At 41.2% G+C, this 25,763-nt stretch overlaps 1 protein-coding gene across 6 annotated transcripts; it reads right to left on the bottom strand.

Moving 5' to 3' along the window:
• Positions 1 to 1,410: 1,410 nt before the first annotated feature.
• Positions 1,411 to 25,762, bottom strand: TRAPPC2 (trafficking protein particle complex 2). 6 transcript variants are annotated; one of them, XM_033947868.1, is made up of 6 exons: positions 25,609 to 25,747; positions 21,457 to 21,676; positions 14,991 to 15,101; positions 13,143 to 13,290; positions 8,473 to 8,558; positions 1,411 to 1,898 (listed from the first exon to the last, which is right to left on the bottom strand). In XM_033947868.1, exons 3-6 carry the CDS (start codon positions 15,081 to 15,083, stop codon positions 1,800 to 1,802), a joined length of 426 nt encoding a protein of 141 aa, XP_033803759.1. In that variant the 5' UTR covers positions 15,084 to 15,101; positions 21,457 to 21,676; positions 25,609 to 25,747; the 3' UTR covers positions 1,411 to 1,799. The 6 variants fall into 6 exon arrangements, with proteins under 6 accessions (XP_033803759.1, XP_033803762.1, XP_033803760.1 ...); XM_033947871.1 differs by having other exon boundaries at positions 13,143 to 13,287; XM_033947869.1 differs by having other exon boundaries at positions 21,545 to 21,676.
• Position 25,763: the final 1 nt, after the last annotated feature.

Raw genomic sequence — 25,763 nt, 5'->3', positions numbered from 1 at the left:
CACTTTCCACTTAACCAGTTCTTGACTCAGCCCGTCACGTTGGGACCCATCCCGAGGGCACTCAGTTTATTTATTAGATGTCTGTGTAGAACACTGTCAAAAGCTTTGATAAAATCTAAATACACCACAACTAGCACACTCCCTCTATCCAGTTCTATGGTCACCCAGTCAAATAAATTGATCAGATTTGTCTGACAAGACCTACCTCTAGTAAATCCATGTTGCCTCTGGTCCTGTAATCTACAGGATTCCAGAAACTTGACCATTTTCTGTTTTAAAAGCGTTTCCATTAATTTGCTTACCGGCTTGTAATTCCCTACTTCTTTCTTACTTTCACTTTTGTGGCAAGGGACCACATCCACCCTTCTCCAGTCCTCTGGTACCACTCCTGATTCTAGAGACTCATTGAAAAGGTCAGTCAGCGGAGTCACCAGAACTTCCCTAAGTTCCTTCAGCTCCCTCGGATGTCCACCATCCGGCCCCATCACTTTGTCTACCTTTATTTTAGTTAGCTCCCTACGAACACAACCCTCTGAAAATCAATCAGGGTCTACCACTCCTCTATCCCTATTCATGTTTGTCTGCTGTGGTCCTGCTTCCGGATCTTTAGCCATGAACACAGAACAGAAATATTTGTTAAGCAATTCAGCCTTTTCTTTATCAGCTTCTACATATTTCTCCCCTTAACCTTTGAGTCTCACAATGCCACTTTTGCACTTCTTCCTATCCCTAATATATCTAAAAAAATGTCTTGTCTCCCTGTTTTACCATGCCAGTTATTTCTGACTACACGAACAGTCTCTCTTAACTTTTCCAGATATTTTTGCCTGTCTTCCTCTTTCTGTGATCTTTTATAATTTATGAAACCTAACCTCTTATTCCTTACCTTCTCAGCTACTACTTTTAAGAACCAAAAGCGGCCTTCTTTTCCTCTTACTTTTACTTACTTGCCTCACAAAAAGGTTTGTCGCTCTTACAATTACTCCTTTCAGTTTTTCAAACTGCTTTTTCACTCTTCCAGACGTTCCCATCCAGACAATAATTCCTTGACGTAAACCCCCATCTGAATAAAGTTAGTTTAAAAAAAGTCTAGAACCTTTGCTTTTGAATAAATGACTGCCTACATGACATGCCTTTCGCGGTGAGACACACTTCCTATATTAAGTCAGCTGGCGCAGATAACTATCCTCCTGGCTGGCGTCTCTCTCCCTCTCTCCGCACCTCCCGGATCCCTTCACTGAAGTGGGTTGTGGCCAGATGGGCCTCCGCACACTTCCGGGTGCCTTCTGGTTGGGGCACTAGATTTAGTGTGCTTCCGGAAGATAGGACTGATCAGAAACCAAAGTTTAATGCATATTTTCTTCATAGTTTTCTGCAAAGCTATAGTCCTCATTTTTATCTTGATCAAGCTGAATTATTTTAAGTTGAAAAAAGCAGAGTCCATACAAGTTGCAAGTTTTTTTTCCTTAGCATTATTTACTCTTAATAAACTGTGCAATACTTTTCTCCTGCATTTGAGAATTATGTAACTTGTAAATACAATGTTCTGTTTAAGTCACTCAGTTTTTAGCTGCTTCATGCGATGTCAATCAGGATGAGACAATAGTTTATTGTTTACTGTCATATTCTCCTTTGCTTGGACAGAGAGGATAAAATAACAGCAGAATTTAAATAGTTAACGCTATAGATTTTTTTTTTTCTTCAAAAGAAAGCAATTGTGCACTTCAGTATGTTGATTACAGGTTAAATTATTTCTGTCTGTACAGTGAATAATACAGTGGGAGAACTTATTCCCTTATTCAGCTTAGCAGATGTTTCTTCCCCAGGAACTGAACTTTTCTGTCATAGGCGCTTGATCGAATAGGTGAATTAGGTTCATAAAATGGATTCATTGCAAACTGAGGAGAAAGAATAAAAGCAGTATGATTAAAACAACCACAGAAACAGAAACAACAGAAAAATCAAAGTCTTTAAATAAGAACTGCATAAACACAAGGGGGCTCATAATCCAAAAAAAAGTCTAAAAAGTGGCCTAAATGGGTACTTGGACGATCAAAAAGCCTGATCGTCCAAGTACCCATAATCAAAGCTGGTTTTAGACGTATCTAAAACCAACTTAGGCCTTTCCCCTGCCTCTAAACGCACAGAGAGAAAAAAGGCATTTTTAGAGGAGGGAAAAAGGTGGGCAGTGGGTGGGAGGTGGGCCGACCTAGACCTAGGCGTGCAGCAGGTATAACGAAAACTTTAGGCAGATTGCCTAGTCGGCACTTATACGTTTTGACTTAGACCAAGTCAAAACAGGTATAAGTGCTGAAAAAGGGGCCGTTAAGCTGATCGCTGGAGCTCAGCGGCCCCAGAAACCTGCCTATTGCTGTAGGAGAATGGCTGGCCTTAGGGCCTGATTGGCCCAGGCGGCTCAAACCCCGTCCACAGGGGGGCTTGAGGCGCCTGGGCCAACCGGAATCAGCCCAGTTTTCTTAGGCCCTTCCTGTGGGGCCCAGGCGCCTCAAGCCCCACCTGTGGGCGGGGTTTGAGCCACCTGGGCCAATCAGGCCCTAAGGCCAGCCATTCTGGAGATGGCTGGCCTGTTGGACGCACGAGCTTGGCACCCGTCCGTCCGACCAACTATTTTTAAGGTACGGGGAGGGGGGGTGGGGGGTCGTGGGGGTCAGCAGGGGGTTGCGGGTTGACGGGGGGGGGGGGCGATCGGGGGTTGCGTCGAGGGCAAGAGGCCCTGGGATCCCTCTGCCCTTATTTTAGTGGGGGGTGGGGGTTAGGGGGTATCGCCGGGCCAGGAGGGCTTGGGCTCCCTCCTGGCCCCATCGGCGGGGGGGGGAGGTTTGGGGATCACGTGGCAAGTTTGGGGATCACGTGGCAAGAGGGCTTGGGCTCCCTCTTGCCCCGATGTCATTGGGGGGTTGCGGTTCGACGGGGCAAGAGGGCTTGGGCTTCCTCCTACCCCGATGTTGTCGGGGGGGGTGGGGGGGTTCGCGGTTTGACAGGGCAGAAGGGCTTGGGCTCCCTCCTACCCAGTTCTTTGTAGGGGGGATTCTGTAACCGGTGTTGTTTTTGACAGACATCGGTTACAGAATCCAGCTTTTAGGCGAAGGACTGGCTCCTCCTTCGCCTAAAAGCCCTTGTTTTGGGCGTTGGGGACTTAGGCTTTTTGTAGGTTGATTATATGGTGTAAGTTTAGATGTAGTGGTGGTCTGGGCATTTAAACAGCTGAACGCAGAGGCAGGCCATTATCAAAAAACCCTCCTTTTGGATGTTTTTTTGATAATGGACATTTTCCCTGCTTCTACTTTCAACGTTTTAAGACCTTAGGCCAAAAGGGGACTTAAACGTTTTTTTTTATTATGTCCTTCAAGGTGTCTTCAATTGTTAAATCAATACTATAGTTTAGCCAACTCCAAAATTCATTAGGCTGACACGCCCTTCATAAGTAGATAACTCTAAAATTCAGTAATAGGGAGGGGGGATAATTTTATAAGAAGCCACCTACTTTAAGTGGTATAAATGGTGGAATAGTAACCAATAACCTCTTATGAAATACTGACTAGCATAAAGAATATGCTATGATTTCATGGTGCATATCTTTCAGGTAGTATCTTCTATATCAAAAGATTTTCTCTCTCTATTGTTTCTCTCTATTTTTTGGGCATCAGACATGCCAGTTGTTCGCCTCAATTTTTGGCGATACAACAATCTTAGTGGCTATGGCTGTGGCTTCTTCATTCGCCCACTTGCTGAAAACTTTTAACGTTTTTATGTTTTTATGTTTTTTTAGGTTTTTAGGATTTTTATATAAAGTGCTTTATGCTTTCACAAATAATTATAAAGAAATAACTTATCCAAAAAGCGTTGTTTCTTGATAAGATCGGGTCAGGGACCTGTCATATCGACATGTTTCGCCGTGAGGCTTTTTCAAGATTAAGTCCCCCTTTTTTTCAATTTTAACTGACCATCCCGATGCTCAACTTTTCTGATCTAACAAAGATCAGAAAAGTTGAGCATCGGGATGGTCAGTTAAAATTGAAAAAAAGGGGGACTTAATCTTGAAAAAGCCTCACGGCGAAACATGTCGATATGAAGGTCCCTGACCTGATCTTATCAAGGAAACAACGCTTTTAAGATAAGTTATTTCTTTATAATTATTTGTGAAAGCATAAAGCACTTTATATAAAAAACCTAAAAACCTAAAAAAACATAAAAACGTTAAAAGTTTTCAGCAAGTGGGCGAATGAAGAAGCCACAGCCATAGCCACTAAGATTGTTGTATCGCCAAAAATTGAGGCGAACAACTGGCATGTCTGATGCCCAAAAAATAGAGAGAAACAATAGAGAGAGAAAATCTTTTGATATAGAAGATACATTGACTGATTGATATTTGGTATACTACACAGGTCAATGTAGAAGTTATAGACTGGCATATTTACTTATCTTTCAGGTAGAGCATATGCAGTTTACAGAACAGTAATTATGTGCATACACTTCTCCCTCCGTATTTGCAGTGATAGGGGTTTAACAGATTCACGAATACAGAAAAAACGCAAATTACTTTTTCATATGTTATTTGTGTTTTTCTATTAAAAACCATTGTGAATATGGTGAGACCTTGAATAACATGCTGGGAGACCTGACCTGTTCCTGGTAAACACGGTGAAGAAAGTGCTGAGAATCAGCAATTTTCTCTGTGTACGCTGGGAATCAGTGCTTGGAAAAACATGCCAAAATTTTTATCTGCACTCATGGATGATGTAATTTGAGGGGAGGAATTTTTACAAAAACTCTCGCTAACAAGAAAGGATGTCCAAATAATAAGTATCCAAAAACAACATCCAATATTATTCAGCACCGCAAACAACCATACTTCAATACATGAAAAAAGGAGAAAAGACCTCGGTGTCTAAATGGGTTTCTAAAAAAACATCCTTTATAGATAAGCCAATCTCAAAATCACCACTTTGAGATCAACAGACACATCCTCGTTCAAAAACTCCAAGATAAGTGGAATTATTATAAAATAACACAGTCCTTAAATATCATCACTTATCTACAAATGTAGTATTCCAAATGTTCTTTCACGCAGTGCTGAGATGAAAAAGCAGGAAAAACCCGCACAGTGGAGCATGAGCATAAAGCACGGCAGCTAAACATTCATCACTGCCTGCTTAATATTTCCACAATATCCAACAGGGCTCCCTGTTTCGCCACAATCAAGCTTCTTCAGGGAATTGAAGATTCAATCCTGAGATTTTCTCCCTGTTTCATGTGGGAAATGCTGACTTCTGGCTTCTGTCCCCTGGGTTGCACTGTTCTGCCTCTTTCTAAGGGTTCAGGCAGGTCTTTTCTCCTTTTTTCATGTATTGAAGTATGGTTGTTTGCGGTGCTGAATAATATTGGATGTTGTTTTTGGATACTTATTATTTGGAGGGAGGAGCCAGCAAGCTAAAAACCACAAATAATCGAAATCGTGAGTGCAGAAACCACGAATACGGAGGGAGAAGTGTGCATGCCAGTGTCTAGATACGACCCACAGCATCAATCTCAAGCTTTAATACTTTCAGCAGAAGACTTAAGAATCTCAGAGACACCATCAGGACTCATATCACTCATTGACCTAAGATTTATGTGTCGTCTCCTCACTGGTTCCATCAAAATTTAAAGCAGCATGAACATGCATTTGTAACAATATAATTTCTAAAGATTTACTAAGAATAAACAGGCTTGTGCCATAAAGGAGGCAGCTGCTGCCACTTTGATACCTAAAGTTAGCACTTCCAACTGTCTTTTAAAGACCACATCCACTTTGCAATCCTGTGTGTCCTTCAGTATCACCCCCCTCCCTCACTAGGAAGGGAGGTACACTTGGTCACTTGAGCTACCGCGGAACCAACTTATGGCTGAGAAAACAGCTGCTGGAATTCCGGAGCCACATTATAAAGCCTGGACATAGCTTTTGCCACCTTTAGGGATCCTTCTGGGAGTTCCCATCGCTCTTTGACTAATGAGATGATGTCCAGAAAGAAGGTAGTCTGTGTTTGTACCACTGGGAGGTGGAAGGCTGTTGAGGGTCAAACGTCAACTCACAGAGTATGTCCGAAATGATATGTGAAACAGTTGCGAACTTGAAAAGATGGCGCACTGAGGGGTCGTTACCCTAATCGATAGCAGCCACAGCCTCCTGACCTCAGATAGGAACCCTAATGATCCAAGAACACAGTTGATACTTGAGATAATAAAGGCATGGAAAGGAACTTCCAGTCCTGCTTTGAGTAGTCACTGTCATTTGGAGCTGGCTTGTTCTGAGTGGGGAAGCTTTCTTGGGAAGGAACTCTCCCTGTTCAGGTGCTGGCGCGCTTGCAGGCAGTGCAGCGCTCCTGGGGTCCGTCAAATGGGCTTTCCACAAGAGATTGATAAAGTCTGAATAACCCTTAACAGATGGCCCCAAGGACCCCTGCAGGACTTCTGACTGGGGTTGTTGGGCTTCCAGCGCCTCCATGAATTTGCATTTCACACCCTCATCAGGTGCGGCTTCTGAGTGGGATTTCTTCCCTATTGGCTAGGCTTTCTGGGGTTTTCCTGTCCTGGAGGACTCTAAGGAGGCTGAGCCAGAAGCTTCTACCCCTTCCTCCTAAGCCCTGTGGCATGTGAAACATGGCCTCTCTTCTGCAGACAAAACAGCACATAAAGGGCATGATACAGGGGTAGATTGTCCTGAGGAATCCATTACAGGCAATCCCTGGTCAAAACAAGGGGTTTTGAGGCAGATGGAAGCTTTTGAAAAAAAAAAAAAAAGAAAGATTAAAATCCAAGATGGCCACTGCCAGAAAAATTATACCACAAACGGCCCAAGGGAACTTTCCTGAAACTAAAAAACAAAACCTCAGAGAAAATAATTTTTAGAGGTGGGAAAATTTAACCCTAACCCCAGAAATTATTGGATCTACCTTTTTCTGATACCCCCCCAATTTTCCCCATAGGGAATAATGAGAGTATTCAGTATGGCTTCTCTGATGCCTGTCTGTCAGCTTGTAGTGGCCTGCCTGCAGGGCAAGGAATTCTGCCTCAAATTGCTGGAAACAAATCCACCACTGGAAGTCTTATGGCTGCTGGTCAGGACTCTGACTTAAGACTCCAACCCTCGTAAATCCACTGGGGGTGTCAAGAGGGGGGAGATTATATGCAGCTGGCTCCTCGATACCCAAAAGGTTGTTACACAGGGGCCCTACAGCCTGCACTCAAGCCTCTGATAAATCAGCAGGTGAGCCAACTCCTAGGGCAGGGGTAGGCAATTCCGGTCCTCGAGAGCCGGAGCCAGGTCAGGTTTTCAGGATATCCACAATGAATATGTATGAGATGGATTTGCATGCTCTGCCTCCTTGAGATGCAAATCTATCTCATGCATATTTATTGTGGATATCCTGAAAACCTGACCTGGCTCTGGCTCTCGAGGACCGGAATTGCCTACCCCTGTTCTAGGGGAATGGACCCCAAGCTTTCAATGGATCAGAGCAGGATGGCTCCACAGGTATTCCAAGAGATTGGCCTGCAAGCAGCAGCCCACCCTCGCGAGTCCATGTCCTTTCCCCAGCGGAGTAACCCCAAGAAGGGACCCTCCAGGCACCAAAGCCATGCAGAAAAGAAGAACCAATGGACAAAAATATCCAAAAATAATAAAATGAAGCAGGGCAGATCTGAACACACCTTCTCAGTTCGCTTTCAGAAGGAGTTATTCTCCACTGGTGAAGGGGAGAAGTTAAAAGATATGAGTGACATCCTTCTGCAAAGTTTGTGACTAGAGGAGGAAACAGCTTCAGTACAGAATCCTATGTCTGTGCAACAGAAACGGGACATCCTTTAACAGAAGGCAGCAACTTTTAATCTTTTGCCAAGAATATGTCAGAATAACAGAATGCTATGGAAAGATGGGGCAAAGAATGGATAAAGAAAGAATACCTTCTAAATATTCCTTTGCTTCTAGCTAGCAAACATTTAATGTTGGAATAATCGCTCTAAACCTCCCCGCCCCCCAAAAATAATCCTCTTATTCACTTACTGTTCTTTAAAAATATTTTTCACAAAGGTTGATAAGAGACTGCATTACACTAATGTACAGCAAATGCTATGTACCCAAGTTATGTTCAAGGGAAGCATGGAAAAATCAGGGCCACATGGAAGAAAATGGAAAAGCTTTGAGGATTTCTTGAACCAGGAAGAATGTCAGCAAGGCATTTCAACTCAGAAACAAATTTCATTGTAGTAAAAAGACCTACAAAAATGTTTTGTCCATTGCTAATCAGCACCATAATACCTTTCTTCTATTATTCTTGTTTGCATAAATCTAATAACAGAAGGTCTTTATGCCTTTAAAACTGTCCAGCTAAAAGAAAAAATGAAAGCATGGGACTGCATTGGCCACGAACTTAAAATTCTGCTTTAGTGGTAAAACACAAGGTCTTACCTTACCTTTATGTATAGGTCATAGACATCATTGAAGAAATTTTTTATTCCATCTTCCTGTCGTACATCATGAAGCATAATAAATCTCATATGTAAAATAATTAAGGAAACAAAAGATCATTTAAATCACATGGAGAACTATGTTCAGTTTGAAGGATGTATCTCGCTAAAAACAAAGAGGCTGGGGTTAGCCCAAAGTAGAATGGCTAAATAGATATGAAGTCTCCTTCAGAGGCTGACTTCCTAAATATGTATATCCTAGAGGAGAGGATTAACATATAGGATATAATGCAGACCTTTAGTGCACTGAACAAACCTTTGCCAAAAGAGAAGCTCTACAATTACAAGATATTAAGTTATAGCAAGATACAGTCAAAAACAACATCAGCAGTAGCCATTTAGAAAGGCTGCCTGCATTGGGCCATTCCCTCTGACCCAGCATGCACTTTCTTACTTCCTGTTTCAGAAGAGGTGGGATAGGACAGCCTTTCTATGTGGTTGTTACTGGCCTTCAGGGCCGAAAACTGAATTTAAAGGTAGGTGGGTGGCAGAGAACAGCTGTGTTAGGTCCAGGGCGGGGGAAGAAAGAGCATTGGATCCAGGAGGAGGGAGGTGATGCTGGACCATTTGGGCTTTTGGGCAGGTGGAAGAGCAGTCACGTTGGTTCAGGAAGGGGAGGGAGATGATGCCAGACCAAGGGTGGGAGGAAATTAAAAGACGGGAGGGAGGAAATAGGAGGAATTGGACTGGGTTAAAGAGAGAGGGGAGGGGGGTAGAGAGAGCTGGACCTGAGTCTAAGGGCAGGGAGTAAGAGATTGTACATGGGGGTAGAGGAAGGGAGGAAGACATTACAAGACTTGTTAAATGCAGGTTGGGAATGGGAAATAAAACTATGGGGACGGTGCAGGGACAGCACTAATAAAATGATGGGGAATGTACGGGGATGGAAAAGAATTGACTGGGGACGGGTGGGGATAGGGACCAGAATATGTCACCTGCACACACCTCTAATGTAAACTAAGCATAGTGTATGCCAGCTCAATGTCTTTTGAACTTCTAAGAAAAAGGATCCTTTCAAGGCCCTCACAAGTCTAGTATGCTCCTGTATTCAGGATCATATCAAGTAACACTATTTGGTTACAGCATCCTTCTTCTGGGATGCATGTATGGTACTATTTGGGTTTTTGCCAGGTACTTATGATCTGGATTGGCCACTGTGAAGACAGGATACTTGGCTACATGAACCATTGGTCTGACCTAGTAAGGCTATTCTTATGTACTACCTGTCCTTATAAAAGCCAGAGAACTCTACAAAGTGTATGGTGGATTGGCTAAGAGAAGTACAATAGTATGTGTTTAAGATTCAGCCTTTGGCCTAGTTTAGTGTCTCTCTTGAGTTTTGTGCTTGTGTCCAGTGTGAAGTGAATGTAAAGGACAGATGTTTTACTGATATCTCTGACTGTTATTTATTTAAGAAGTGGAGCAGCTTGACCCTGAAGGGATAAGGAAAGAGAATCCCCCACTCAGGGGCTGGAGAACTAGTGAAAGGGAAAAGGGAGGGGACTTGTATACCACCTTTTTGTGGTTACACATTCAAAGCAGTGTACATATATACAAGTACTTATTTTGCACCTGGTGCAATGGAGGATTAAGTGACTTGCCCAGGGTCACAAGCAGCAGCTCTATGATTGATCCCACAACTTCAGGATGCTGAGGTAGCAGCTCTGTCACTAGGCCACTCCTCACTTCGTACAATAATATCCTTACTAGAAAGGATCTGTGTGGACGTGGATCTTAAAAAGGACAGACTATGTTTGATTCAGAAAGAAACAAGTTTGCTTTAGTATACTAGCCCTAAGACAGTATTGAAATGGATTACAGACACAGATAGTGTGGACCTAACACTGTTTATTCAATACTGTACAGCCTTATGACACAGCAGTAACTGTTTTGCATGTAATTTCAGTAGAATTGGAGCACTCCAGATTTGTCTCTGAGTGACTGTTTGAAGGAACTTCTATGCCATGAGCTTGAAGTAACCTGATTGTGCAGCAGGTACAACCCCAACGACCTCCATGGACAGATTTGATGGGCCAAGTTGGTCTTTTTCTGCTGCCATTTGCTATGTTACTAATATGTAGAGAGGGATTATAGCTCATTTTTACATAATCATCTCCCTGACGGACAGAATATATCCTAAAGTAAAGTTGGCACCTTCAGCTCAAGTACCGTGTTTCCCTGAAAATAAGACACTGTATTAATTTGGGGCCCAAAAGAGGCACTAGGTCTTATTTTCCTGGATGTCTTATTTTTTTTCATGTAATGATCCTCTCTCCCACCCCAATTCTTCCTATTTTCTTTCTCTCCCCCACATGTGCAGCATCTTTCCTCCCATCCCCTTGTGCAGAAGCCTTGCAGCTTCTATCCCTCCCTTCCTCCCATCCCCCGTGAAGCATCTTTCTATACGCCTGCCGCCACGCACCCCCCACCCCACCCCCACCGACCCATCTCTCCCTCCCATCCGAACTGCGAGACAGGAATATCTTATAACGGCGTCGGCAGCAATCTACATAGGCTGCTTTGCGGCATTCTATCTCCTGGGCGTTCCTCTGCCGCGTTGCTGTGAGATAGAAGACCACGAAGCAGCCTGTGTAGATTGCTGCCGACGCTGTTATAAGGTATTCCTGTCTCGCGGTTCGGATGGGAGGGAGAGATGGGTCGGAGGATGGGGGAAGCGCTGTTGCTGCTGGCAACTAGGGCTTATTTTCAGGGGTAGGGCTTATATTAAAACCTAACCCCAAAATCATGCTAGGTCTTATTTTCGGGGAAACACGATAATACATTAAGCAGACTTTTCTTTCAGTACATATAATTTGCAACTAAGGGCTCCTTTTATGAAGCCGTGCTAGCGGATTTAACGCGCGTAACTTTTCATCACGCGCTAATCCCTGCGCTGGCCAAAAAACTAATGCCTGCTCAAGAGGAGGCGGTAGCGGCTAGCACGTCCGGCCATTAAGCGCGCGCTATTATGCGCGTTAAACTGCTAACGCGCCTTCGTAAAAGGAGCCCTAAGTGCCACTGGATAATTTGAATAGTAGTATCTTCCAGGGAATGTGTCAAATATTTACAGTATAGAATGCTGACAATATGACCAGTAAATAAAGCTGTACTGTATAATATAGTGGTTTTCAAACCTCTCCTGGGGGACCCTTAGCCACTCAGGTTTTCAGGATATCCACAATAAATAATGCAAAAGAGAAATTAATATGCAAATCTCCTTCCTTAATATTCATTGTGGATATCCTAAAAAGTTGACTAGGGGTTCTTCGGGACATATGTGGAAACTACTAGTACAGGGGTGGGCAACCTCCATCCTTAAGGGTCACAATTCAGGATTTCTCTAATGAATATGGAAAAACAATTTTAAACTGTATGTATTAATTATGGTTTACTGAGATTTGAGTGTTTATTTTTTATTAGAATTATTATGGAGATGTTGATTGCTTAGTATTTTAGAAAAATTTTTTTTAAACCTTGCTTTTACTCTTTTCTATCCTATTTTTAAATGGAGTTCCTTTCTTGATGAATGTGTATTATATATTGTACACCGCTTGGATCCTTTTTTAGGCTGTTATGCGGTATAGAAAGTTTTTAATAAACATAAACATTTATTTTTATTTATTCAATTTTCTATACCGTTCTCCCAGGAGAGCTCAGGACGATTTACATGAATTTATTCAGGTACTTGAGCATTTATTTTTCCCTGTCTGTCCCGATGGGCTCACAATCTATCTAGTGTACCTGGGGCAATGGGGGGATTAAGTGACTTGCCCAGGGTCACAAGGTGCAGCATGGGTTTGAACCCACAACTACACACTCACTTCCAAACCCCATACGGATACCAACAACCCCCTCTGCAACACTACCAGGCTTAAATCATACACCCCAACAATTCATACAACATAGAGAAACAGGGGACAAAGAAAAGAAAGGTAGAGAAAAAGCCTCAGTTCAGCTTCATATGGCAAAAAACTCCACCCTTCACAACAAATCCTGCACTCAAAAGATTCAACAAAGTGTAGAAAAAAGCACTGTGGTTGCCTGCAGAGTGATGTTGAATAACACGCCTGGGCAAACAGTCCCTAAATGTGAAAAAGTGAGTTTGGAAGTGAGTGTGTATAGTGTTTAACCGACCCTTTTCCTGAGTTTCTTTATATATTTGAACCCACAACCCCAGGGTACTGAGGCTGTAGCTTTAATAACTGCGCCACACTCTCCCCCATCTATTTGTATTCACTGCCTACATTGTATGCAAATAGATGTCATGCATATTCATTGGGGACATGTTAAAAAATACCTCGAGAACCGAGGTAGCCCAACCCTGCACTATTAGAATGTGTATGTTCCTATTATCCATCACTTTACCCCCCTAACATACATGTTGAACGCATTCACAACTTTTTATCCTAAAAACAAAACAAAACCCAAAAACCTAGATCACATGCTGTCATATTTCTTTTTCTCGGTTATCTTTGTCTGTCCCCCCCCCCCTCACCAGGCCTGTGCAAACACAGCATCCCTTGCTGAACCAAGAGCTGGCTTGTCTGCTGAGTCCACCACAGTAACAGTAGCCACGCTCCTCCCTCCTCAGGCCCTTTGTACAACAAAAAGGATATGTCCTGCAGTAACAAAAGCCGAGACAAACCATTCATTGAACTTGTCCACAGTCTTTAGGTACATATTGTTGGACAACCACATGTTCTCATCAACCAGATCGAGGGCAGCATGTGCTATGAACTGATTCAGGTGGCGATGATCATCCTGCTTTAAAATATGAAAAAGCATATAAAAAGATTTAGCTCTGCTGCCTTACTTAAAAGATCTCTGCAGAATTCAACCCAAATTTGAAACACAGGATTAAAGTAGGAGAGTTACTTCTAAAGCATTTTCCAGATCGATAGTTCTTGTTAACTGCATACACATGATTTAACAACTCAGAAAAAGGTAAGAAAAATGTTTTCATTTTCAATTTAGTGATTAAAATAGTCAATTTTGAAAATTTACATCTGTTTTTATAATTTGAACTGTTCAGGAAGAAATGCATTTCTTTCTATTTATTTTGTGGTGTACTGTGTGCAGACTCTGGCATATTAGGGTTTCATTTGTGTACAATAGTACTTTTAATTTGTGGGCTTGTATTTGAAAAGGGTTTTTCTGTTTTCTGCATGTATGACCGAGGCCAGATGTTCTGGTGGGGATTGAAGTTCAGAATTTTTGATTGGTGCTGTGATATTTGTCGGTTCTCCTTCAGCATTTCTGGAACAGCCCCAACTGAAAAATTAGTGATTACGTATGACATTCATATACCCAAATTTCTAATCTCGGTTTATATTTGAGTCAACCTTTTTTCCCTCATTTTTGGAGGGGAAAAGGTTACCTCGGTTTACATGCAGATTGGTTGATATTAGAATATATTTGGTAATTCTTATTGTTCTTCCTTTTTGTTTAGATTAGGTTTATTTGATGTTTTTTATACGATATCAATGGTATCAAGCCCAAGAACAACAATAACACTTCTACATCACATATTTCTATTCTTCCCTTCCTTTCCCTATTTCACCCCACTCTTATCCATCACCTTCATTTCCAACATGACCCTACAGCAGCAGCTCCTAGGTCAGCACCTGCTCTGGGTTCAGGTGTCAAATTTTAGGCATCTGGGAATTTTGCAGCCCTATATATAAACATAGTAACATAGTAGATGACGGCAGATAAAGACCCGAATGGTCCATCCAGTCTGCCCAACCTGATTCAATTTAAATTTTTTAATTTTTTCTTCTTAGCTATTTCTGGGCAAGAATCCAAAGCTCTACCCGGTACTGTGCTTGGGTTCCGACTGCCGAAATCTCTGTTAAGACTTACTCCAGCCCATCTACACCTTCCCAGCCATTGAAGCCCTCCCCAGCCCATCCTCCACCAAACGGCCATGCACAGACACAGACCGTGCAAGTCTGCCCAGTAACTGGCCTAGTTCAATATTTAATATTATTTTCTGATTCTAAATCTTCTGTGTTCATCCCACGCTTCTTTGAATTCAGTCACAGTTTTACTCTCCACCACCTCTCTCGGGAGCACATTCCAGGCATCCACTACCCTCTCCGTAAAGTAGAATTTCCTAACATTGCCCCTGAATCTACCACCCCTCAACCTCAAATTATGTCCTCTGGTTTTACCATTTTCCTTTCTCTGGAAAAGATTTTGTTCTACGTTAATACCCTTCAAGTATTTGAACGTCTGAATCATATCTCCCCTGTCTCTCCTTTCCTCTAGGGTATACATATTCAGGGCTTTCACATGGCTGTAAAAATACAGCCTTTTTTTTCACTTTAAAGCAACATTTTGAAAGAATTTGCTTGCATACAAACAGCAAAAAAATACTCTTATCCTATAGTCTTGTGGCAAAATACTTAAGATGCTGCAGAAAGCAAGTATGATTGAAAGATAATCTTAGGCAATCTACGCACCTTAGATTCCATTTTTCCAGCAGGAAGAAATTCCATTTCAAAGACCGGATTATCATGATGACCAACAATTACAAAGTAAAAGCTTCCAGACATGGTCTTCAAAATTTAACTCTTTACAGGAAAAAGAAAAAGAGTGAAATTACAAATGTCTTTACAGAATAACCTCTTTCTATCAAAGCATTCCATTCATCCATGCTAAACAGATATAAATAGAAGAGAATTAGACAATCTGAAGCAACAGCAGCATCCAAATTAAAGGTTTGACTTAGCCAAATGATTTTTCTATTGACAACAGGGGAGAAACTCTGGAAATTTAAAAAGGACAATATCTTAACTACTACAGATATACAATAGGCAAGTTATCAAGAGCTCCGTCAAAAATTACAAAGACTAGGGGGACACTTGATGAAACTGCAAGAAAATACTTTTAAACCCAATAGGAGGAAATATTTTTCACTCAGAGAATAGTTAAGATCTGGAATGCGTTGCCAGAGGTTGTGGTAAAAGTGGATAGCGTAGCTGGTTTTAAGAAAGGTTTAGACAAATTCCTGGAGGAAAAGGCCATAGTCTGTTTTGGGGGAAGCCTCTGCTTGCCCTGGATGGGTAACATGGAATGTTGCTACTCTTTGGGTTTTAGCCAGGTACTAGTGACCTGGATAAAAAGCGTCTTTATGTCAAACATATTACTGTTATTTCTCCAGATGTAAAGGAGACTGCACATCTGTGAGACTAAAGATAAAACCAGTAACTGTGTTCAATTAAGCCTGGGATAAGCACGGAAAATCCTTCATTGAACAGTAAAAATGATAACCAGAAGTCAGCTACCATCTATGGCAAAGGTAGGAAGCAAGATGATTTCCAACAATAGCAAGAGTAAATTATTTCTATGGGCCACATGTAACGTCACTGCCATTCATCTCAGACTTCTGGTCTTTTTTTTTGGGACCTGGGGGAAGAAGGGAGGCGAAGACACCCTCTCCTAATTCCTGAAATAGTATGGGGGATCTTTACCCTTACTTGCTTGGGATTCTTTATCATCCTCATTTGACACCAAATATGTGTGGAACTGGTGCCTAACTTGTGGTACACTAAGGGGACAATATGGGATCAATTATAATGTGGTTGCCATTCGAGGCTAGAGTGTTGTTTAAATTTGGATGTATTTGTTATAAAGTTTTATTTGGGTTAGCTCCATCTTATCTTGTTGCTCATTTTAGATCTTTTACATGAAAAAAAAAATATACGTAGATCCGGTTGGTTTTATTTTCCTTCAGCAAAAATCTGATCAATTTCTTTGACTGGGTGACCAGAGAACTGGATAGAGAGAGTGCGCTAAATGTGTTTGTAGATTTTAGCAAAGCCTTTGACAGTGTTCCACACGAGCATCTAATAAATAAACTGAGTGCCCTCAGTATGGATCCCAAAGTGACAGACTGAGTCAGGAACCAGTTGAGTGGAAGGTGACATAAAGTGGCAGTCAATAGAGATTTCTCTGAGGAAGGGGATGTTACCAGTTGTGTGCCTCAAGGTTCGGTTCTTGAGCCTGTTCTGTTTAACATTTTTGTAAGCAATATTGCTGAAGGGCTGTCAGGTAAAATTTGCCTCTTTGCAGATGAACAACATGAGAAAGGACCTAGTGAAGCTTGAAGAATGATCGGAAATTTGGCAGTTAAGATTTAAAGCTAAGAAATGCAAGATCATGCATTTTAAAATCCAATGGAATAATGATACAGTTTAAGTGGTGAAGAACTTTTGTGTACAAAAAGGAGCAGGGCTTGAGTGTGGTAGTATATGATGATCTTAAGGTGGTCAAATGGGTTGAAAAGTTGATGGCGAAAGCTAGATGGATACTAGGATGCTTAGGGAGAGGTATGGCCAGTAGGAAAAAGGAGGTATTGATGCCCTTGTATAAGAGTCAGATGAGACCTCATTTAGCATATTGTGTAAAATTCTGGAGACCACACCTTCAAAAAGATATAAAAAGGATGGCGTCAGTCCAGAGGACTACAACTAAACTGGTCGGTGGTCTTCATCATAAGACTTATGAGGGCAGACTTAAATATCTCAATATGTATTCTCTGGAAGAAAGACAGGAGAAGGGAGATATGATAGAGACCTTTAAATACCTGCATGGCATAAATGCACTTGAGGCACATCTCTTTCATTTGAAAGGAAGCTATGGAATGAGTGGGCATAGGATGAAGTTAAGAAGTGAAAGGCTCAGGAGTAATCTAAGGAAGTACTGCATTTTTATACAGAATGGGTAGTAGATGTATAGAATAGCCTCCTGGCAGAAGTAGTGGAGGCAAACTGTCGGAATTCAAGAAAGCATAAGACAGGCACAATGGATCTCTTAGGAAAAGGAGGAGATAGTGGATGTTGTGGATGGGCAGACTGTATCTGCCTTCATGTTTCTACAAATGGTTTACATATACACAGGAACTTATTTTGTACCTGGGGCAATGGAGGATTAAGTGACTTGCCCAGGGTCACAAAGATCAGCACTGAGATCGATCCCATAACCTCAGGGTGCTGAGGCAGCAGCTCTAGCACTAGGCCAAAAGGATCATCAAAGTAAGTTAATCAAGAAAACAAATTTTTCTGAAAAGGAAACCGAACAGTGTTATCACATTACCTTATTTTAAAAAGGCTATGCCATGAATTCTGAAAGATTTTTGCCATCATCACAGATTAAAACACATTTTATATAGTCTGGCTCATTTTCAGAGCACATAGACTTGAAAATGAGCACCTAGGTTACCTTGGCTTTCAGGAGAATACGTTAGATCTAACTGTTCTGTCATATACCAGTAGCTGCTGTGAAAAATGAAGGAAAGTATATCCAAAGCTTTTAGTTTTTTGGCTTGGCAGTTCTCATTCTCCTCTGGGTTTCCAGTTCTGTTGGGTCCATACTCAAGAAATGACAATTTTCATTGGAAACCACCTTGGTTTTGCTCTCAATTTTTCCTTTTCATCTAGCTCACCTATCATACAGTTCTCTTTGTAAGAAGTCACAGACTGCAACTCCCTTCATAATCTGGTACAAGTGTATCCCCCTGTCCTCACCTTTAGTCTCTATATCGGAGCAGCATGGAGCATTCAGCATGCCAGCTAGAGCCAGGGCTGCTGTTGTGGTTTTGTACAAGATGGTGGTGGGGGAGTGTGGTTATTGAACTAAATGCATTTTTGAATAGCTTTTGAAGGTCACCCTTCTTCTTCAAATCAGAAATAATTACGGGTGACCTTCAAAAGCTACTGTAATAAAAAAAAAATAGTTAGTCCAATAAAAGAGATGCTGCCTTATTTCCTTTGTTTTGTTTTATTTCCTTTAAAAGTGGACAATATGGCTTCCATACCATTTTACTCTAGAAATTCTAGGAAATTAAGAGTGAAAGAATTGGTAGATTACTTCTTAGAACACGTTTATTTCGTTGAAATCGGATCCACTTTGGTGCATGCTCACAAATTTATGAGTTCATTTTTATGAGAATATTTTCTAAGAGTATAAAATGGGTCACCATAGTAAGCTCAAGAAAGGGATAAAGACCATCCTCTTCACAGACTACTTTAACTATTAAAGCAACCTAGAGACGATAGCTGGCTAATTCCCATTAGGAACACAGCATAAAACAAGATATAGGTATTATATGTGCATATACATAGGATGATTGACTATAGTATAAATGTGTACATATACATAGAATGATTGATTATGGTATAAATGTCTGTATTGAAAACCATCTCAGAAAATGCTAACTCTGTATTGTAACATCTTTACAGAAGCTCATGCATTGATTATGGTTTAATTATATCAGTATGGAAAACCTTCCCATTAAACGCTAACTCTGTATTGTAACACCATTACAGAAGCTCATGTAAACCGCTCTGAATTGACTCCCCAGTCATTAATAGCGGTATAGAAGCTTACAATAATAATAAAAAAAAGATCTAGATGTTCTAAGCAATTCTGTTCATAGATAAATGAAGAAATCCTTTTAGTATATTTGCCCTTAATTGTGACATAATAGATCTGCTAGTATTTGTGGGAAGATTGAGAAGACAATTCACATTTACCACGCAGCAACCTAGAAAAAGTGCTGTAAGCCAGTGCTTCCTTTTCACTGGAAAGGTGTTACTCAAATGCAGGATCATCCTTAGTGGAGGAATTAGGATGATTGCCTGGTGTCCTACCTCTGCAACTGGCTGCACACCTTTATAACAGTGCGATCTTTCCCCCTGCTGGCATGAGGCATATTGCAAGCATTTACTGAGCAGACTAGAGAGGCCATTTCAGGAGCAGCCTTTGCGATTAGTGCATTGGCCTGAGAACCTGGAGAACTAGTTTCGATTCCCACTGCAGTTCTTTGTGACTCTGGGCAAGTAACTTAACCCACCACTGCTCCAGGTGCAAAATAAGTACCTGTATATAATATGTAAACCGCTTTGGATTGTACCCATTCCCTTTACTATGTTATCTCTTCCTCAGCCATTCAGAGGAGGTAGCAGCAGCATGTACAAAGGCTATTCTGAAACAAATGCAAAAGTGGGCATAACTTTTTTTATTAACTGACATAGGTCATTCAAATTGCACATTCTGGTAGAGTAAATCTTCCTCTATACAGGTTTTCAGAATCCTTTTCTTCACTGCAGGTGAATAATGGATTCCACGCAGAAGTAATATGCTGTCTTTGAGTTCTTGATGAAGGAAGGGTGCAGGCTGTCCGACATCCACAGAAGGCTGGATGTGAATTGCTTGTTCACTCTTTCCAAAAATACCAGGACTAGGGGAAATGCAATGAAGCTACTAAGTAGCAGATTTAAAACAAACCAGAGAAAATATTTCTTCATACAACGTGTAATTAAATTCTGGAATTCATTGCTGGAGAATGTGGTTAAATTAGTTAGCTTAGCTGGGTTTAGAAAAGGTTTGGATAATTTCCTAAAAGAGAAGTCCATTATTGAGATGGCCTGGGGAAATCCACTGCTTATTCCTAGGATAAGCAGCATAAAATCTTGTTTTATTACTTTGGGATATTGCCAGGTACTTCTGACCTAGGTTGGTCACTGTTGGAAACAGGATACTGGGCTTGATGAACTTTCAGTCAGTCCCAGTATGGCAATTCTTATGTTCTCACTCATATAACTCCTGTGCTGCGACAACTTCACTGGTTACCAGGGTGACGGGTCAAAAGCGCGCGAGGACAAAGGCATGCCGACAACCGAGCGCAGACAACTGAGTGCAGGGCTTAATCGCGCCGAAGAAAACCTGTATTTTAAAGTGCTCTGACGGGGGTGTGGGGGATGGGAAACCCCCCACTCTACTTAATAGGGATTGTGCTGCCTCGCGCTGCCATGTTGGGGGGGTGTAACCCCCCCATTATACTAAAAACTTAACTTTTCCCCTAAAAAACAGGGAAAAAGTTAAGTTTCCAGTATAATGAGGGGGGTTACAACCCCCAAAACCCCACAACACCAGCGCGATCTCTATTAAGTAAAGTGTGTGTGTGTGTGTGGGGGGGGGGGGGTTTCCCCACCAACACCCTCCGTCGGAGCCCTTTAAAATACAGTTTTTCTTCGGCGTGATGAAGTCCTGTGCTCAGTTGTCCGCGCTCGGTTGTCTGTGCGTCTTTGTCCTCACGCGCTTTAGACTATGAACCGGTTACCAGTGATACTTAGAGTACAATTCAAAGTGATATCAGTTAACATCAGGCAGGTCAAAGTGATATAAGCTGTACATCAGGCAGGCCATTACGATCTGAAAATGTTATACTAATGGATATAGTTATACTGAACAGCCAAATTATGCAAACACCAGAGCATCTGCTTTCAGTTTTGCAGCAGTGAAATTGTGGAATACCCTTTGGGGGTCAGCTGTGGATGTGTGCAGATAGAGGTGGGTTTAAAACTACTAAAAACTCAACTGTAGATTTTTTTTTTTTTTTTTTTTAAAGATGGGCATGTCATTGTTTAGGACAGTGTAATTGCAGGTGGTACAGAATGCAGAAACTGCTTTTGTTGTCTATGGTTTTTTGGGATTAAAATATGAATTTCTATGAATATTGCCTAAAGACGGTATATAAATTTTTTTAAAAAAATCAATAAATTTACCCTCCTCCATTGAGAAAAATGGCCATTTAATCCTACCCTCCGTTTTCTATATGATAACCAATTCCTAATCCACAATTGAACATTGCCTCCTAACCCATGACTCTTTAATTTTCTCAGGAGCCTCTCATGAGGAACCTTGTCAAAAGCTTTCTGAAAATCTAGATACACTACATGAACCAGCTCACCTTTATCCACTTGTTTATTCACACTTTCAAAGAAGTCAAGCAAATTGGTGAGGCAACACCTCCCCTAGCTGAAACCATGCCCACTCTGTCCTATTAGTCATGTTTATCTACGCATTCCACAATTTTATTTTTTATCATTGTTTCCACTATCCTGGCACTGAAGTCAGACTTACTGGTCTGTAATTTCCCGGATCTCCCCTGGAACCCTTTTTAAAAATCAGCATAACATTGGCCACCCTCCAATTTTCAGAATCTACTGACAAGAGCTCTTGCCAATGGTGTCATCTCCGTAAACATTCTGTAGTCTTCTGTGGTTGTCAGAGAGCCTGCACCCCCTCCTTCATCAAGAACTCAATGATGGCACATTGCTTCTGCTTGGAATCCATTAATCACCTGCAATGAAGAAAAAGATTCTTAAACACCTTTATGTTTGCAGTATTTATGATACAGCCCTTATATCATTGGTGCTTATCTTCATTCTTTCCTACTCTATTGATACTTAAAGATTTAGGACATTACTGGTGTGACAAAAGTTTTCATGTGTTGTAGGAGAAAATGATCTGGCTATAGTTGCATGCAATACTTGGTTATTTTGTGCACAGAGATTTTATTTAATTTATTTATTTTAAAATTTCTATTCCGCTTAAAACCTAAGTGGATTATATTAAGGCACATTTGTTTTAAACAGTCAATATAACTAGTAATCTTATATTTTTAAAGAATGAGTGAAGTATACAATTACTTTTTTTATTAGTAATTTAAGTATATAATCTGGAGCAGACTGGATGGACCATTCGGGTCTTTATCTGCCGTCATCTACTATGTTACTATGATTATATTTAGGGATGAAAGCTATATTATTGGCTAACCTGATAGCTTAGGGCAGGACTTGTATTCTTTTGCTATACTGGCACCTAATTTTTTTTCTTGGCATCCGCCCCTGGAAAATGAAAGAAGAGGGACTTGTTTAGACAGCTGCCTGGCAGGGAAGCAATTAGAGCAGGAAACAGAGAGCTGCTGTCTGCAGGGACTGGCCATCTGTACTGTCCTTGGTCACAGTATAGAAGGCTGAACAGCACCAGAGCCTGGTCATTTTCTGTACTATTAACCAGTTTTTACCCTTGATGACTTATCACTATAGTGCATTTTTTTCTCCTTTTCAACCATTCTCTGTATTGCTTTGCCAACGCATGACAAATCTGTCATACCAATAATGTCCTAAATCTTTAAATATCAATAGAGTAGGAGAGAATGAAGATACAAGCAAATGAATAACCTCTTGCCCTTTCCCTGCTGCTTTTCCCATCTTGATGGTGGCAGAGGAGGCAGCAGCAGCAGGTAACATAGTAGGTGACAAAAGACTGAACTGGCCCATTTAGTCTGCCCAGTAGGCGTTTGACATATGCCTCCTGGCAGCAGGGGGAAAGATTGTACTTTTAAAACGTTGTGCAGCCAGTTGCAGTAGGTGGGGATACTAATTCCTCCACTAAGGATGACCCTGCATCTGAATAGCACCTTTCTAGGGAAAAGGAAGCACAGGCTTACAGAGTGGATTCTCTTCTCACTCTTGCCACAAATACTGGAAGATCCACTGTGCAAATGCCAAACCAAAGGACAAGTATATTAAAAGGGATTTTCTCATTTATCTTGTGAACAAAATTCTTAGAACATTTGGATCATAGTGACTACAGATGGTGGCAGGGGGATAACACTTGTGCCAGATTACGAAGGGAGTTGTGGTCTGTAACTTTTGACAAAGAGCTATATGATAGCTGGGCTAGATGGAAAAAAACTGGGAGAAAAACCAAGGTGTTTTCCAATGGAAATAGTCATTTCTTGGCTATGAGACCAATTCAGCTGGAAGCCTGGAGGAATATGAGGAAAACTGCCAAGCCAATAAACTAAAGCTTTGACTACTTTCCTTCATTTTTCACAGCAGCTTTATGACAATAAAGTTACTTCTAATGTATTCTCCTCCAAGCAAAGGTAACAATCAACCAGACTATCAAATCTGTTTTAATCTGTGATGACTGCCATGAATTCTGAAAGATTTTTGCTAAGTCCATTAAAAATATATATATAATGTGATAAACCTTCCTGAGATGGAAACAGAACAGTGTTAAGTCTTTTTGATGGTAATATATTGCGAGTAGGACATTCTTAAGCTGGACAACTATTTTATAAATGGAAACACTCTTATTAAAATGACCAGACAGATATCCTTGCAGAACATGTTTGTGTAGTGGACTGTAAATTAAGGACTCAGTTTCAGATCCCACTAACTCTTTTTGTGAAGGTGATCCCTCTAGGAACAGAAAAATATCTACTGAACTTAAATATACATCACTTCAATAGTCTTCAGGCTTGCAGGTGTCATATATTTAGGTTTAGTAAGTATTTTTCTTTTCCTTAAAGGAGCCCCAGAAAAAAATATTAAAAAAGAGTTACGGTGGGATTTGAACCTGGGTCCTTTGGTTTATAGTCTACTGCAGTGGTTCCCAACCCTGTCCTGGAGGACCACCATGCCAATTGGGTTTTCAGGCTAGCCCTAATGAATATGTATGAGAGAGTTTTGCATATAATGGAAGTGACAGGCATGCAAATCTGCTCCATGCATATTCATTAGGGCTAGCCTGAAAACCCGATTGGCCTGGTGGTCCTCCAAGACAGGGTTGGGAACCACTGGTCTACTGCAATATTAGGCTAAATCCTTTAGATTCTCAGGCCTTCAAACTGCCAGTAGAGACCATGTTTCACCTATATCAGGGGTCTCAAAGTCCCTCCTTGAGGGCCGCAATCCAGTCGGATTTTATGTTAACATTGTACTAATTGCTGCAAATTCTGAAGGCCCTGTCAAATTGAATGAGAGCCAGGCCATGATCAGGCACACATAGCTTAAAGAGAATTTTCTGATATTTCTCTTCTGTTGGTTTTCCAGCATATCAAAATGGTTCTCTCTATCACTCCCAGATTTTTTCAACTCCCTTAGAATCAATTTACTTCCCGATATGGATCTCAGTTTTGGTGACCCTCTATCATAGGGCTTTCACCTTATCTTTCAAGTCCATAATAGGCTGGTATCTGTAAGGAGCAGCAGAACTTGGAGAACCAAATTTGCTAAGTCTAAATCAGCAATTACAACTTCAAGGCCCGACTCAGGACTCTGCTGGGGACTGAGACGCTATGGGACTCACAGATATAGCTTCTTCTGCTACAGGCTTTGACATTCAGCTTAATTTTTGTAAGGTAGCTGAATATGACTGAAAGAAAAAACAAGCTCAATAACAAGAGGAAAGGGCAGATTAAGAAGCTCTCTTTACTCTCATGTTGTTAACATAATGCTTGGGAAAGAAAAGGACTAACAAAAAGCAGAGGATTGTTCTATGGTGCACTGTCTGGTGCAGAATGAGAAGAGCCTCTTGAGCCTTTGCTGAGCCAGTATACATAGGTGTTAGAGAAATAGGCTACAAGCCAAGATTTCTATTTCACTTTGCCCACAGACACTCCTTATGTGTACCCTTGTTGTGACACTTTAGGCAAGTCACTTAAATTTCCAGCATTCTCTATGGAGAAGGGTAGACGGTGGGGTTCCTCAGAGATCTATTCTGAGACCATTGCTTTTTAACATACAGTATTTATAAGTGATCTAGAGATGGGAATAACTAATAAGGTAATTACATTTGCTGATGTCACAAAGTTATTCAATCTCAAAAAGACTGAAAAATTGCAACAGGACCTTATAAGATTGGAACACTGGGCATCCAGAAGGCAGATAACATTTAATGTGATCAAGTGCAAAGTGATTCATGTGGGAAAGAGGAATCCAAGCTTCAGCTATGCATTGCAAAGTTCCATATTAGGAGTTATCACCCAGGAAAAGAATCTGGGTGTTACTTGATGATATGTCAAAGCCCTCTACTGTGCAGCAGTGGCTAAGAAAGCACATAGAATATTAGGAATTATTACGAAAGTAATGGAAAATGCTTTTATATCACATCATGGTGTGACTACATCTTGAATACTGTGTGCAATTCTGGTCACTGCATCTCAAAAAAGACTTAGGCCTGAATTTACTAAACTGCGTTAATGTACGCTATTTAATGCAAGCCCGGCTATGCTTATGTGCTCAGTCATTGAACAAGTCCTACTTTTTAACGCATTAATATTAACTAACGCACCTTAACACATCACAAATCTCTTTTGTTAGTTTAGTCCTTAGACTCAGGGCCGGAATAAAAGGTAGGCCTCAGTCCCCATCCCCCCTCCCTTCATAGCAGTTGCCAGGTCTCCTGGTTGGGGGAGATTTGGGAAGATTAAGCTCTTACCTCAATAATCTTCTTTTATAATATAGGGGCGAAGGAGCCCTGCAGTACTGATCCGGCTGGCTCGCTGTAAATTCCAAGCCTCATTCTAGGGCTCCAATAGCTTATCTCGTAATTCAAGCCTCGTTCCGGAGTTACAATACTGTAGCTGCTCGCGT

Source organism: Geotrypetes seraphini, chromosome 6, assembly GCF_902459505.1.
Source record: "Geotrypetes seraphini chromosome 6, aGeoSer1.1, whole genome shotgun sequence".
Classification (NCBI taxonomy): Eukaryota; Metazoa; Chordata; class Amphibia; order Gymnophiona; family Dermophiidae; genus Geotrypetes; species Geotrypetes seraphini.
The sequence above is the reverse complement of the archived record's forward strand: the minus strand, read 5'-3'. Positions and strand labels throughout refer to the sequence as shown.

Excerpts from the sequence above, each read along its gene's own strand:
- TRAPPC2 (XM_033947867.1), bottom strand. The coding sequence starts at position 15,083 with ATGTCTGGAAGCTTTTACTTTGTAATTGTTGGTCATCATGATAATCCG. Across the intron at positions 13,291-14,990 it reads CTGGAAAAATGGAATCTAAG|CAGGATGATCATCGCCACCT; the intron begins GTGCGTAGATTG and ends CATATTTTAAAG. Across the intron at positions 8,559-13,142 it reads GGCTTTTGTTACTGCAGGAC|ATATGAGATTTATTATGCTT; the intron begins ATATCCTTTTTG and ends TAATTATTTTAC.